General features: G+C 43.9%; 1 protein-coding gene across 2 annotated transcripts in view; it reads right to left on the bottom strand.

Moving 5' to 3' along the window:
- The window catches only part of Ltbp2 (latent transforming growth factor beta binding protein 2), a 105,566-nt gene that overhangs the window by 31,213 nt on the left and 57,761 nt on the right, over positions 1-16,592 (bottom strand). For both annotated transcript variants that reach the window (XM_077109017.1, XM_077109018.1), the window contains exon 10: positions 2,272-2,346. In XM_077109017.1, coding sequence (XP_076965132.1) covers positions 2,272-2,346 — 75 coding nt within the window. The remainder of the gene's footprint in view (positions 1-2,271; positions 2,347-16,592) is intronic.

Here is a 16,592-nt window from a genome sequence, read left to right as displayed (position 1 = left end):
CTAGGAGATAACCCAGGCAGCCAGCTATGAGTCACTGGCTCACTTGAAGATTTAGGAAAATTGGCACAGGAAGAGGGGGCCAAAAGATAATGCCATTTGGACGCCAAGGGGTAGCATGCCTTGGTAGGACACCTCATTGGGGCAGAGGCACCTGGAGACATCACTGAGAGCTGGGAAGGGAAACCCATCCACATGCTTCCAGATTGTCCAGAGTGACACATCTCCTCACAAACCTGATGTGCCTCCCTTCACTTGAGAAGCTTCAGAGCTCCTTGTCACTTTAAGAGGGAGCCCCTAGCCCTTAACATGGTATCCAAGGCTCTCTTCCATGTTTCAAAGCCGGTGGGTGAGGAGGTGGCTCTGATAACATCCTGGCTTGCCTGTGCTACCTACCTTCTGTGCCCAGCACCTCTCAGACACTCCAGCCAGCTCATACTGTCCCTGTGCTTATTCCCTCTGTCTAGAAGGTCTGTACCCCCTTTAGCTGACCAACTTGTGCTCATTTTTAAAGTCTTGGTTTGGGTATCACTTCTCCCTGATCCTCCCAGTCTGGGATAGGAATCCACCACTGGATCCCATGGCACCCGTCAAGAACCTTCTCTCATTTGTAATTTGTTTAGGGGGCCATCTTTACCTGAGGCAGGAATTGGGTCTTGCCTATTACTGTGTATTTAGCAACTAGCACAGTGATATTGCTCACAGGACTCAATATTCTTTGGAAATAGGAATGAAAATAGAGAGGAGGGATGGGGCTTGTGGGTGCAGGGATAGGCAGGTTCCTTCCCAGACATGGGGACCAGGATTGGTTGAGGGGACAGGACTGTGGGGGAGGGGCTTGGTATCCTGTATCCAGCTCTAAAAAGGAGCTCTAAAAAGGGAGGGAAAGGGGCTAGGGTTGTGGTTCAGTGGTAAAGCACTTGCCTAGTGCAAGTGAGGCACTGGGTTCGATCTTCAGCACCACATAAACATAAATAAATAAATAAAGGTATTGTGTCCATCAACAATTTTTTTAAAAATTGAAAAACAAAAGTGGGGGGGTGTGGGGAAGGGAAGAAAGCTCATTGAGAATCTGAAAATAGTCATAAAACTCCAGACTGGTAAACTAGCAGGAGAGGATGTTGGGAATTGTTTAGACATGAACAGTCCTATTGTGCCACCAAAGGCAAAAATACAGAGCCCTCCCGGCACCTGCTGTTCACTAGGCCCTTAGCCCACTGCCTTGGAGAAAGTCTGACCCTGAGCTAGGCTGGGCCAGAGGCCTTCCCTTTTGCCTGGTCCAAGCACCTTTTCTTATCCTCGTGCCAGAAATTCCTTCTATAGCCTGTACCCACAAGTGGATAGCCTGTCACCCAGGCTTCCTAGGGCTCTTCCCTCCTGAAGAGGGATCTAGGGGATCTAGGATGGCAATCTGGGCAATCACCTGACTCTAACCCACTTCCTCCAAAGCAAACCATACAGACCACTTGCCCAGTTGTCCAAGCTCTCCAAAGGGAAGCTGCCTGGACTCCCTGCTGACCTCACCAGCCCCAGCAGCCTCTCACTGGCAGGAGGCATTTGCTCAGATCACAGGCCCACATCTCAGTAGGGCCCCCACTCAGAGCCCGATTCTGCTCAGTGGCAGTAGTTTCCCCTCAGAGAAGGCTTCTAGCCCCTTGGCCATCCAGGTCCCACTTCTCACCCTCCCTTAACTTCCAGTAGTGACAAAGCCAATACTGAGCCCCTCCTTCACCCTTTGTCTCAAGGTGCTCAGGGGCCTGGCTCCTTTGTGGATTCTATAATGCAAACACTTCAGCCTCAGCTGGCCCTCAGAGCCCTGGCCAGGGCAGGGCTGGGCTTCATGGCACCCCACCGAGGCCACCTGTATAAACTTCTTTCCTTTTCCTGGCTGTGGGGTGAGGCAGGTGGGAAGGAGGCCTGAACAGCTAAAGGTTCCTTGTTGGGAACCAGCTCAGGCTGACTCCACCTCTTGCCTCAGTAGAAATTCCTCCCTTTCCAGGAAGCACTCACAGCCCCAGGGGGGTACCTGGCCATGTTCTCGGTGGGCAGGGTGAAGATGGGAAGGAGGAAGGGAGTTTGACTCCCTCAAATGTCCCTGGCCTCCTTTGGCCTCCAGAACCAGCAGCCCCAATAGGTTCCCCAAGCTGGTGCCAGTGGAGGCCATCCAGGAAGTGACAGACACTCCTCCTTTCTGGGCCTGGGGGTAGTGTTGCCTCCCCCAGAGCAGGCCCGGTCATTTCCACTTCAGCCCAGCCTGGCCTGGGTCATTCTTACCTTGGCAGTGAGTGAGGTTCAGTCTCTTGTACCCCTGGGGACATTCCAGCTGGCCATTTTCAATCACTGGGGAGGCTGAGGAGTGAAGGTACAGACAGGCCTCACTGGAGGTCCCCTGGACTCCTCTGTCACCCACCCTGGGAAGTGAGGCACAGTCTGGATGTCCAGCCCACTCAGCAGCTCTGTGGCCCGGCCCCCTAAGCCATCACCCTGGGCCACTACACCGCCTCCCCCTCACCAGGCTCCACTCGGCCACCTTGCTAGAGTTCAAAATGATGTTGAGTGAAATAAGCCTGGCACAGAAAGACAAATACAGCACGATCTCTCCTCTGGGTGGAACATGAAAAGGCAAACACACAGAATCAGAGGAGAATGTGGTTACCGGGGCTGGGTCAGGTTAGGGCGATCTTAGTCAAAGGGTACAAATTTCAGTTAGACAGGAGGAGTATTCAAGAGACCTATTCCAGGACATGGTGACTATAATCAATAACAATGTATTATATACTTGAAAAGTCATGCAGAAGGTAGATTTTAAGTATACTCAACACAAAAATAAAAATACCAAAAAATAATTGAACTAATTAACATGTATATTACATGCAAAGTAATACGCATGCTAATTAGCTTCAGTTAGCCACTCCACGGTGTATTCGTATTTCAAAACATCATGCTGTATATCTTATGTATATATGTGTATATATTCAATTTTTATGAACTAAAAATGTTTTCAAAAATACAAAGAAGAAGGGACTGGGGCTGTGGTTCAGCGGTAGAGCGCTCGCCTAGCACGTGTGAGGCACTGGGTTTGATCTACAACATCACATAAAAATAAATAAATAAAATAAAGATATAAAAATACAAAGAAGAAAATACTTTTTTTCTGACTATATACCTAATATAGAGTTATGATATTACATATAGTATATATTGTACTACATTCATGTTATGCAATATAACATATGTCTCAACAGGTCTTATTTTTAAAAAATAATTACAGATACACAGGAGATGTCTGATTGCAGATTGACTAACAAGGAAATGATTATCAGTGTTTTAAGCTGATGCACAACCTGCCTTGATTTCACAATGCCCCCCCGCACTTTTCCACAGAGAAACAACAACCCAAATAATTGACATGAAATAAAACAGGGGCACATCTCCATTACTATGGAGAGACGGAGTGCGCCCACCTTCTTGGAGAGCTCCTGCAGGTAGCACGCTATTCACAGACTCCTGCCTTTGCTGGAAAGCGCAGGAGACATCTTTTTGTTTAAAAGTTTTAAAAATGGCAGATGCCAACCCCACTTCCTATACCCCAGTCGCCTCTGCTACAGTCACCAGAAGTCATTTCTCCTAGTGCAGCTGCTGCAGCTGCCACCACACCTGGAGGTCCTTTCCCTGGATGTGGCTACCACCTACTCTGCTGTCCCCCATGCCACTGCTACTGTCACCAGGAGATCTTCTCTCTGGGCGAAGCTACTATCTACTCCACTGTCCCCTAAAGCCACTACTACTGTGGCCTGGAGGTCTTTTCTCCGGGCGCCACTACCACCTGTGCCGCTGCCGACGACCCATCTCCCACTGCTGCTGCTGCCAAGAGGTCCACTGCCAGAGTGCCTGCAAGGTTTGGTTACACACAGCCAGCTCCCTTGGGACACCGGCCAGTGCCTGGGGACGGGGGCAGGGTGCCAGCAGGTTTGCCACCACTGCCATCTCAGGGTACAGCTGCCTCTGTTTGTGTCCAGTATCAGGGTGTCTGCAAAATTGGCTGCTCCTAGAGTCTTCCACTGGGAGTGCTGGTGACCACCATCTTGCAGCTTCTTTTCAGGGTCACTCCTCTATGTGAGCGCATCCCTGGTGATCTCTCTGCAAATTGGAACAGGATCGAGATCTTGGGACTGCAATGTGACCAAGCCTGGGTTATCTGAAACCCAGATCAGCATGATAGTGAGGGGGTCTTCATAGGCTGGTCTGGGTCTGGCAATCGCATGAAGAATCAGAGACAGGACTGAGAAAACTTTGAACTTGACGCAAACAGTTTTTGAGTTTTCCATTGAATTTTTTTCCTTTCTTTTGTTTTTATTTTTAAATATATATATTTTTCTCTTCTCTAGCATCTCTACTGTTTTTGGGGATTGGGTATTTTTCAGACATCAGTTTGTTGAGGACTGTGGTATATGGATGGTGTTTTGCAGTTTTGTTATGTATTCTTACATTTTAAGTTTTTAATTGTATATATTTTTCCTTTTGCTTGTCTGTTTTTCTGTTTTTCTTTTCTCCAGCTAACCATCAGTCTCTGTCAATTCCTTATCCATTCTTACTGTAGATTTTTGCTTCGGTCTTCCCTCTCCCTTCCTCATGAACATCATATTCTGCACACTTCTGTTCTCTCTTTGTCCAGAGAGAACAGAATTGTGAACCGTTTTGGCAAATTTGCTGTGTATAATATGGATAGTAATTGAACTCATCGGTCTCTGTTGCAAGAAAACTGTGGAAGTCTTGACAGGATCTAGTGGGTTTGGGGCTGTGTGTTGTTTGCATTGGGTGCTGTTGATGTTGGTCTCCCCCCTTGAAGGCAAGGTGCTGGAAACCTTCAGGGACACTATAAGTCTGCTTGGTAGAATTTGTGTGGCCTGAGATCCATACTACTAGATGGGAAAACACATGAAAAACATGAAAAAACAAGGGAATAAAATGCCCCCAAAAACCAAGATGCTCTAATGACAGAATCAAGACAACACAGTCGAAGAAATGTCAGAGAAGGAGTTTAGACTATACATAAACTGATCTGTGAACTAAGGATAGTATAAGGAGTGAAATCAAAGGAAAAGAAACCACAAGAAATAAAAGACCACTTCATTAAAGAGTTAGAGATTGTGGGGGGGAAAAACAAGCAAAAGTCCTCTAAATAAAGGAATCAATAAACAAAATTTTAAACTTAATAGAAAGCATCACCAACAGACTAGACCACTTGGAAGACAGAACCTCAGGCAATGAAGACAAAATGAATACTCTTGAAAATAGAGTTGACCATGCAGAGAAGATGGTAAGAAACCATGAAAAGAACATCCAAGAATTATGGGATAACATGAAAAGACCAAATTTAAGAGTTATTAGGATAAATGAAGGAGTAAAGATACAAACCAAAGGAATGCCCAATCTTTTCAATGATATAATATCAGAAATTTTCCCAAAACTAAAAAATGAAATGGAAAATCAAATACAAGAGGCTTACAGAACCCCAAATGTACAAAATTACAGCAGACCCACACTAAGACACATTATAATGAGAATACAGAATAAGGATAATATCTTAAAGGCCGTGGGAGAAAAAAAAATCAAATTACATATAGGGGAAACCAATTCAGATCTCAAATGATTTCTCAACCCAGACCCTCAAAACTAGGAGGTCCTAGAATCATATATTTAAAGCTCTGAAAGAAAATGAATGCCAACCAAAAATTTTATATCCAGCAAAATTAAGTTTCAGATTCGAAGATGAAATAACCTCCCAAGATAAACAAAAAAATTCACAAGTGGAAAGCCAGAACCACAGAACATTCTCAACAAAATATTCCATGAGGATGAAGTGAGGGGAAAAAGTGAAAACCAGCAAAGAGAGGAACAAAGGAATAGTCAATAGCTAAAAGAATAGTCAATCAAAGGAGAAACTAAGTCAAATTAAAAATCAGAAATAAACCAAAATGACTGAGAACACAAATCACATCTCAATAATAATCTTGAATGTCAATGGCCTAAACTCATCAATCAAAAGCCATAGATAGACTGGCAGATTGGATTAAAAAATAAGGCCCAACAATATGCTGTCTCCAAGAGACTCACCTCATAGGCAAAGACATCCACAGACCAAAGGTGAAAGGATGGGAAAAAACATATCACTCACATGAATCATGTAAACAAGCAGGGATTTCTATCCTCCTATCAGATAAAGTGGACTTCAAGCCAAAGTTAATAAGGAGGACGAAAGAAGGACATTTTATACTGCTTAAGGGAAATATATATGAACAAGACATAACAATTGTAAATATTTATGCCCCAAACAATGGAGCATCTATGTACATCAAACAAACCTTTCTCAACTTTAAGACTCGACTAGACCACAACACAATAATACTGGGAGACTTAAACACTCCTCTCTCAATCCTGGATAGATCTTCCAAACAAAAACTAAACAAAGAAAGTCTAGATCTAAACAATACAATCAATAATTCAGACTTAATATTCATATATAGAATATTTTATCCATGAATGAGCAAATACTCTTTTTTTCTCAGCAGAACATGGACCCTTCTCTAAAATAGACCATATATTATGCCATAAGGCAACTCTTAGTAAATACAAAAAAAAAAATAGAGATAATGCCCTGCAGCCTATCAGATCATAATGGAATAAAATTAAAAATCAATCATAGAATAAAAAATAGAAGCTACTGTAACACCTGGAGACTAAATAATACAATATTGAATGATGAATGGATAACTGAAGAAATCAGAGATTAAATTAAAAAAAATACTTAGAGGTAAATGAGAATAGTGATACAACATAACAAAATCTCTGGGACATCATGAAGGCAGGGGGAAGAGGAAAGTTCATTGAGCTCATTCATTAAATAAATAGAAAGTCAACAAATAAATGACCTAACATTACACTCAAAGCCCAAGAAAAGGAAAAACAAATCAACACCAAAAACAGTAGAAGACAGGATATAATAAAAATCAGAGCTTAAATCAATGAAATTGAAACAAAAGAAGCAACTAAAAAAATTGACAAAACAAAAAGCTGGTTCTTTGAAAAAATAAATAAAATTGATAAACCTCTAGCCACACCAAGGAAGAGAAAAAGAGAGAAAAACCTCAAATTACTAAAATATGTGATGAAAAAGAAAATATCCCAATGAACACGACTGAAATACAGAAGATAATTAGAAACTATCTTGAAAATTTATATTCCAATAAAATACAAAACCTTGAAGACATCGAGAAATTTCTAGAGACATATAACATGCCCAAACATAGGACATACATAACTTAAACAGATCAGTTACAAGTAATGAAATAGAAAAACGCCATCAAAAAGCCTACCAATCAAGGGCCTAGGGTTGTAGCTTAGTGGCAGAGAGCTTGCCTAGCTTGTACGAGGCACTGGATTCTATCCCCAGCACCACATAAAAAATAAATAAACAAAATAAAGTTATATATAAAAAAACCTACCAATCAAGAAAAGCCCAGGACCAGACAGAATCCAGCTGAGTTCTATAAGAGCTTCAAAGAAGAATTAACACCAATATTCCTCAAAGTAGACCATGATATAGAAAAGGAGAGAACCCTTTCAAACTCATTCTATGAGGCTAATATCACTCTGATACCAAAACCAGACAAAGACACATCAAAGAAAGAAAACTTCAGATCAATATCCCTGATAAACATAGATGCAAAAATTATCAATAAAATTCTGGCAAATCACATACAAAAACATATTAAAAAGATAGTTCCCCACGATCAAGTAGGGTTCATCCCAGGGATGCAAGGTTGATTCAACATACAGAAATCAATAAACATATTTAATCATATCAATAGATTTAAAAACAAGAATTACATGATAATTTCAATAGATGCAGAAAAAGCATTAGACAAAATATAATACCCCTTCATGTTCAAAACACTAGGAAAACTAGGGATAGTAGGAACATACCTCAACATCATAAAAGCTATATATGCTAAACCAAGGCCAACATCATTCTAAATGGAGAAAAACTGAAAGCATTCTCTCTAAAAACTGGAACAAGACAAGGATGTCCTCTTTCACTGCTTCTATTCAACATGTCCTTGAAACTCTAGCCACAGCAATTAGACAGGAGAAAAAAATTAAAGAGATACAAGTAGGAAAAGAAGAAATCAAGTTATCACTATTTGCCAATGACATGATTCTATATTTAGAAGAGCCAAAAAATCCCACCAGAGAACTTCTAAAACTCATAAATGAATCAGCAAAGTAGCAGGATAGAAAATCAACACCCATGTGTTCCTATACATCAGTGACAAATCTACTGAAGGAGAAATTAAGAAAACTACCCCACTCACAAAAAATAGCTTCAAAAAAAAAAAAATAAAATACTTGGGAATCAATCTAACAAAAGAGGTAAAAGACCTCTACAATGAAAATTACAGAATACTAAAGGAAGAAATTGAAGACCTTAGAAGATGGAAAGACCTCCCATGCTCCTGGATAGGCAGAAGTAATGTTGTCAAAATGGCCATACTACCAAGAGCATCATACAGATTTAATGCAATCCCAATTAAAATCCCAATGACATTCTTCATAAAACTAGAAAAAAGCAGCCATGAAAATTGTTTGGAAAAATAAAAAACCCAGAATAGCCACAGCAATCCTTAGTAAGAAGAATGAAGCAGGAGGCATCACAATACCAGACCTCAAACTATACTACAGAGCCATAGTAACAAAAACAGCTGATATTGGCACCAAAACAGACACCTAGAACAATGGTACAAAATAGAAGACACAGAGACAAACCCACATAAACACAGTTACCTCATACTAGACAAAGATGCCAAAAACATTCCCTGGAGAAAAGATAGCCTATTCACTAAATGGTGCTGGGAAAATTGGAAATCCACGTGTAACAAAATGAAACTAAATTCCTATCTCTCACCCTGCATGAAACTCAAAGTGGATCAAATTCTTAGGCACTAGACCAGAGACCCTGTGCCTAATAGAAGAAAAATCACCATGTTGGCTTAGGATCCAACTTCCTTAACAAGACTCCTGCAGCACAAGAAGTAAAATTAAGAATCAATAAATGGGATGAATTCAAACTAAAAAGCTTCTCAGCAAAGAAAACAGCCAGTAACAGGAAGAGAGAACCTAAAGAATGGGAGAAAATCTTTACCACCCGCACCTCAGATAGAGCATTAATCTCCAGGATATATAAAGAACTCAAAAAACTCAACACCAATAAAACCAAAACCCAATCAATAAATGGGCTAAGTAAGTGAATAGACATTTCATAGAAGAAGAAATACAATCAATCAACAAATATGTGAGCAAATGTTCAACACCTTTAGCAATAAGAGAAATGCAAATCAAAACTACTCTAAGATTTCATCTCACCCCAGCGATTTCACTAAGCATATTTCCTCATCTATAAAGTGAGGATGATGGTAGTTACCATAGGGTTCTTGTGAATATGTCTTTCTCCCTTTCTCCCCTTTTCCCTCCCCCCACTTTTTATTCATTTTCATCCTTATGATTTCAGCATAAATACTACTTCAGAGAGGCCTTCCCCAAACCAAGAATATGACAATTATCAAGAATATAAACAACAATAAATGTGAGGATGTGGGAAAAAGGTACACTTATACTTTGCTGGTGGGAATTCAAATTGGTGCAACCGTTATGGAAAGCAGTATGGAGATTTCTCAGAAAACTTGGAATGGAGCCACCATTTGACTCAGTTATCCCACTCCTCAGTACATACCCAAAGGACTTAAAATCAGCATACTATAGTGATGCAGCCACATCAATGTTTATATCAGCTCAAGTCACAATAGCTAAACTATAGAACCAACCTAGATGACCTTCAACAGATGAATGGAATAAAAAGATGTGGTATATGTACATAAAATATATATTATCCAGTCTTAAATGAAATTATGGCATTTGCTGGTAAATATATAGAGCTGAAGAATATCATGCTAAACAAAACAAGCCAATCCCCAAAATCCAAAAACCAAATGTTTTCTCTGATACGAGGATACTAATTCACAATGGGTGTGTGGGGGGGCCTAGGGAAGAATAGAGTTATTTTAAATTAGGTGGGGGGGAGTAAAGGGAGAGAAGGGGTATGTGGGTACGAAAAATAGTAGAATAAAACACACATTATTACCCTATGTACATTTATAACTATATGACCAGTGAGATTCTGCAACATGTATACCCAGAAAAATGAGAAATCATACTCCATTATATATGAGGTATTAAAGTGCATTCTACTGTCATATATACCTATTTAAAACAAATAAAAATTATTTAAAAAAATTTAAAAGGGAGCAGGGGATGTAGCTCAGTGGTAGAGCTCTTGCCTAGCATGTATGGGTCCTGGGTTCCATGCCCAACACTGAAAAAAACAAAACAAGACCAGGCAGAACTCATCTTTAAGTTTCATAATTCTTGTGCCAAAACATAGGATGTGGTCCTCAAGGGGCACAAGTGACTTTCATGGGCCCTATTCCATGTAGAATTCCATAAAAAGATACCCCTGGCTTTGCCAAGTCAGCTACACATGATTTCCTGTAGGCTTTGACTCTCTTCTGACAAAAGTTTATCTTTCCTTCCCTATCACCTTACCCCAATTCCTCCCTTTTTTCTTTTTTCTTTTGACATGAGAACCTTGCTGCGTTGTCTAGGCTGCCCTTGAACTCCTTGGGCTCAAGTGATCCTCCCACTTCAGTCTCCCAAGTAAGCTTGGGAGACAGGCATACGGTATGTGTACAGTCTGCCAGGCCCAGCCATGCCCAGCTCCCCAGATCTTTTCATTCAATCGAATACCACCAGTTACAAGAACTGTTTGATAGTTTATTTTTATCCAAAGTGTCATTTATTATTAAGAATATGTGTTCTCTGGTTTTTCCTTTCTTTGGTGACTTACAAAAAATTAGTTCTTCATTTGTTCTATTGTTGAAATAGATTCTTGCAAATACCATGAGACATGCTAGAAATATTTACACTTTCAGCCAGTGGCACCTCTAATCCCAGCAATTTGGAGGCTGAGGCAGGAGGATTGCAAGTTCAAGACCAGCCTCAGTAATTTAGTGAGACCCTAAGCAACTTAGTGAGACCCTGTCACAAAATAAAAAAGTAAAGTGGGTTGGGGATGTGGCTCATGATTAAACGCCCCTGAGTTCAATGCCTGGAATCAAAAAGAAAGATTTATTCTTTCATCAATTGTACAGCTATGTTTGAGTGTCTCCGTGTTTGTTAAATATTTTCTAATAGCAATAGTTTTTATTTCATCATAGCTGCTCTCTGCAGGCACCTTACACACGAAAGGAAAGGTCTGTTATTGATGATAGCAGCTACACACCTACATTCACAGAGTCTTGATCATTTGGCTCTTAGGGCACCTTTTGGGTCACATCTGGTAGTTCATCATTATTTTTCCCTTGGGATACGGCTGATGGAACGTTAGATGGCATCATAGTGAGGGGTGTCAGCAATAAATTTCTTATGATTGCTTTCAATTATGTTAGGAGTATTATTTTGAATCCATGGTTTCTTTGCAGGAAGTTTTTGGAGTCACTTCTCCACTTTGTGAGGGTTGCTTTTGTTAACACCAGGCAACATAAAAGTCCAGTCAAGTCAGCCGAGCTCTGGGAACCATGCTATGTTGTTATGTGACAAAGACAAACATAAGGAAGTGCCACGGCCTCCTGGAACACCCCTTCCCTGAGGACACATCACATACCAAACAAGATATGTGACCGTCTGACGTGCAGACGGGCCAGTGAGGACATACACTAGTAAAGCTTAATATTTAATTTTTAAAAATGTGAATTGAAGTGCTAATATTTTTTTCATGTCCTGGCCTGTCTTGCACTGTCTGCTGCGGGGACTGGGCTCTGGCCCACTTTTGTGGGGATCACTTTTGTGGATTCTGAAAATGCTTAGACTGAGACAGAACGATGGGAGTGAGGCTGGGAAACATGGGTGTCCCTGGCATGGAGCCCGGTGGTATGAACTGAGGACAGAGAGGAGGGAAGAGAGGACGTTGTTTGGAAAGACTCAGAAGGCAGCCTGTGGTTAGATGCAGCCTCTGAACACTGTGAAGAGCGGAGGTGGGGGAGAATGCAGGGCAGCGCCAGCAGGCTGAGGAACAGTACCCACAACATGGAGCATGCTGTCCTGTTTCCAACTCTGTAGGGCAGGATTCCTGATCCCCATTAGACAGATTAGGAAAGCCACACCCAGAGAGGTTAAGTAACTTGCCCAGGTGAGGAAGTTAGCTGGAGCGGAGTCAGGGTTGAGTCCAGGCCTCCAGTCACAAAGGCCATGCATGCTCTTTCTATGGTACTCCACTGCCCCTCTGCATGACAGAGACAGACAGACAGACAGAGGCTGGGGAGATGTGGATGAGCCAGCGGGCCAGGGCAGCACGGCCTCTCCACATGTCAAGAGGGAGATGTTAAGTGGAAGGTCTTTGCACCTAACATCAGTGATCTGGAAGGGAGTGGCGGAGAGCTAAGATAGAGGGGAGCTGGAGGGGAAACAGCTTGTGGCACCTGCAGAAAACCTGAGAACTCAGGACTGTATGACTCGCTGCATGCGCCAGTCTGGAAGGCGCTCTTTCCTTTTTTTTTTTTTTTTAATGTGGGAGATTTCTTCTTCTTCTCCTTCTTCTTCTTTATTTTTTTAGTTGTAGATGGACACAATATCTCTACTTTTATTTATTTATTTATTTTACATGGTGCTGAGGATCGAACCCAGGGCCTCAACCATGCAAGACTAGAACTCCACCTTTGAGCCACATCCCCAGCCCTGGAACATGCTCTTTCTATAAAGTGACTTCACGTCTTGCCTTGGTAAGAGGACTCTGTGCGCTCACTGGGCTGGAGAGAAAGGTTGGTCAATGCTTCATGAAGGCAGGCTTCTAGAGAGGACCAAGTGCCGAGCCAGTGTCTCTGATGATGCTCCAGTTTTTGCATCACCAAATAACCCCTCCCCGCACCGCCAGGGCTCCCAGCTTCCTTCCTCACCCCTCCCATGAGGAGCTAGTGGTGCCCAGCATCAGTGAGACCAAGTCAACATCTAAACCAGAAAACTCAGCTTATCACTCCTTGGGAGAAAGAAAGTAGAAATGGTCATGCAGCCTGGAGCAGGAATTCAGTCAGCAGCAACTTCAAGCAATACACAGTGATGGCGCAGGCAGACGCGCACCCAACACACATCAGCATTCCCCAGTCCCAGCTCCCAACCTGCTGTGTGTTGTGTCTGCCTGTTTGCTTGTCCATCTCCTCACCAAGCGTAAGCTCTGTGAGGACAGAGACCTCGTCAAATCATTGCTCTGCCTCTCGTGCCATGCCAGCACCTAGTGCCCTTCAAATGGAAGTGAATAATAATAATAACAAACACCAGAACCTTATTTACTCAGGGCAAGCCCTATTGGAAGGACTCTACATGTATTAACTTATTTAATACTTGTGGCAAACCCTGGGAGGTGTGTACTTATTCCCATTTTACAGATGAGCAAACCAAGGCACAGAGAAGTTAGGAAATGTGCCTAAGGGTGGAGCTGACATGAGGGACACAGGCAGTCTGGCTCCAGAGGAGAAATTCTGAACCATTCTTTCCGCAGCCTCCAGATAAACTAATGGATGGATTCACAGCAAGGCTTAGGAGTTGTCTAGGCAGAGAACCCTAGGGTCCACGGGAGGCCAAGGGAGGCAGCTGCCCAGCAGGAAGCCTATATCTTCCCCAAGATCCCCCACTATTTTTATTTTTAATGAGAAGGAATGGAAAGCAACATGTAGAGATACTCAGAAGGAGGTCAGAAGAACTAATCAGATATTTGACAAGCACCCCACAATGTGTCTAACCAAAGTGCCAAGCAGAATTGACAAAGGAAACAGTGAGGGTCCGTCCCAATCCTCATGGCCCCGTACCAGATCTAGGACCTAAGAAAGGGCCAGAGGAGAGAGAATTTGAGATCCTGAGAGAGTGGCTGAGCTGTAATTCCCACGGATGCTTCAAGGAGACACTTGGGGGCTTCGGCGTCCTTGCAGTTGGCACGCTGAGACCCCACAAAACCAAAGCGGCTCCCAAGGGACCCGTTGGGATCAGCTTGAACTCCAAGGAGTCTAAACACCACAAAATGCATGAGAGCCACATAGGGCAACGTGGGCAACATTCCTGATAAGAAACAGGGCCATGTGGTCTCTAGGCCTTGACTCCTGCTCTTCTGCCCCTTAACCTTGGCCCTGTCCACACTCCTGTTGTCCACAGACTGTGGAAAGGGGTCCCCTGACTGCGTCCTGCCCCGTGCTGCTCATTCCCCGCCAGCCGTGAGGACTCCCACAGAAGGCAAACGCATCGCTGGGGAAGGGTTTGGCCCTGACTCCCCGGGCAGAACTGGGAGGAGACGTGAAGACATGTGTCTGGCTATGGTGCTGTTTATAAGCCTGAAGATCTCTGCCTGCAGTGACAGGTGCCCACAGCAGGGAGGGAGGGATGGAGGGTCACTGCCACACACCCTCTCTCCCCAGGGAAAACATGCACATGGCTGATGAGGCTGAGCTTGGGGCTAAGGGGCACACAGGAACAGGCGGGAGCCTTGGCCCACTTGATTTGCAACCTCAGGCACGTCCACTGGGGAGAAACTTCTACTCTCCCAGTGGGTGCTGGGGCCATTGGACCCACACCTAATTACCCACTCGACTCTGTCTCACTCTGTGACCTGGGCACATTTACCCTCCTTCAGTCTGGAGTTTTTCATCTGTAGACATGGGGACAAAAACTGTTTGTAGGGTTGTCAGGGGATTAACTTTGCAGAAACAATGAACATCAGACTGAACTTAGCAGGATGCCTGGCACAGCCCAGCGGCTGCTTCCCAAGGACTAGTGCCCTCCCCTCCCTTCTCCTCTCCTCCCTTCCCCTCTCCTGCCCTGCCTTTCCCTCTCATCCCCTCCCCTCCCATCCTTCCTTCTTTCCAGCATCTCTCCAGGACAGCACCTTGGCCTGCTGCCCTGCACCAGCTGGATGAATTTGGGTGAGTTACTCAACCTCTCTGGGCCTGGGTTTTCTTATTAATAAAATGGGATGACAAGTCCTTCCCCATGGTGCTATTGTGGCAATAAATAAGCATGTGAAACTCTGAGCTCAACGGTCATCAAATTTTAGTAATGAGCATAATGTCCACTGTTCAGATGTTCCTCCTTGGTGAGATTCCAGCAGCTCCCCTTGGTGATGATGGACATTTCTCCCACAGATGGCCTCTGACTGTTGCCTCAGAGTGGCACTAAAGCCAATGTCACCACAAACAGTGAGGAGGAGGGGGTCGGGGCAGACCTCCAGCTCAGACAGGAGCCATCCAGCCCTAGGACCCCAGCCTTCCCTGGACCTGCAGGACAGATATGCCTCCTGGACATGCACCCCTGCTAGCAGGAAGGGAACTAGCTCAGCCTGGGCCACAACTCCCAGGAGGTTTCTAGTCCTGGGAGAAGCTCTCAGAACATCACCAGCTGTTACTTTTTCAGCCCAACAACTGGAATTCCGAAAATCCCATTTCTCTAGGGCCAGGGACTGGGTGCCTCACCCAGAGTCCCAGAGAATGGAGCCCCACCCAGGGGCTGTTGCCCAAGCCAGGGTCTTCTGATTAGCAATGTCTGAGGCAGTGCACAAGGAGGAGCTCAGGCAGGCGCATTGCAAGAGCTGCTGGAAGCAGGGGTCTGGAGTCAGAGGGACCTGTGGTTTCAGGACCAACTTCCACATCTGTAAAATGGGCATAGGAGCAACCAATGCCTGGGAACACAATTATCATAAGATAAAATGAGAAAGCACTTAGTGTGGTGCCTGGCTCTTACCAGTTCTCCAGAGGATACAGGCCAATAGTGATGTTGCTGCTGTGACTTGCCCCAAGGCTCCCTGCCTCAAACCTCCCCTCCAGTCCACCTCCCCAGCCTCCCCAGGGGATGGCATCCCAGAGCTCCATCTGTGACATTCCTCATGCCCCAGGGTCAGGACCAAAGCAAATCAAAGCATTTTTTCTGCTGAAGGTTTCAAAGAAATCCCCAAACATGTCTAAATAAACACCTGTCCCTTCAAAAGTCAATTTCCAACTCTGAGGACGTAACTCAGTGGAAGAGCACTTGTCTCGCATGCTTGAGGCCTTGCTGGGCACCTGGGGTTTTTAACAAGTTGTCCTTGTGCTCAGCTTCAAGTTGAGTTCTGCTCACCAGAAACATCCATACTTTGGCTGCCACCTGCCTAGGCCAATTCTCTAAACATTGTTGCTGGTAATTCATGGGCCTGGCTATGTGTTGCTAAACTGCCTGTCTATTCAACCAATCTTCTTGACAGACACTGTCCTTTGTGCACAACTAACTCATGCACAATCCTGGTGTGCATCCTCTTGTCTGGGAAGTTACAGTCTAGTGTCCCAAGTGTTGTCTCCTTCAGGCAGGTGCCAGTCTCTCTGGGATGATGGGTAAGCTCTGGGTCTTCTGAGAATCGGATGCATCGTGGTTTGAGCTCTGGCCTCACCTGTCCTAGCTGTGTGACCTTGAGCAAG

This window comes from Callospermophilus lateralis, chromosome 3 (assembly GCF_048772815.1).
Source record: "Callospermophilus lateralis isolate mCalLat2 chromosome 3, mCalLat2.hap1, whole genome shotgun sequence".
Taxonomy (NCBI): Eukaryota; Metazoa; Chordata; class Mammalia; order Rodentia; family Sciuridae; genus Callospermophilus; species Callospermophilus lateralis.
This window is presented reverse-complemented; position numbering and strand designations above follow the sequence as displayed.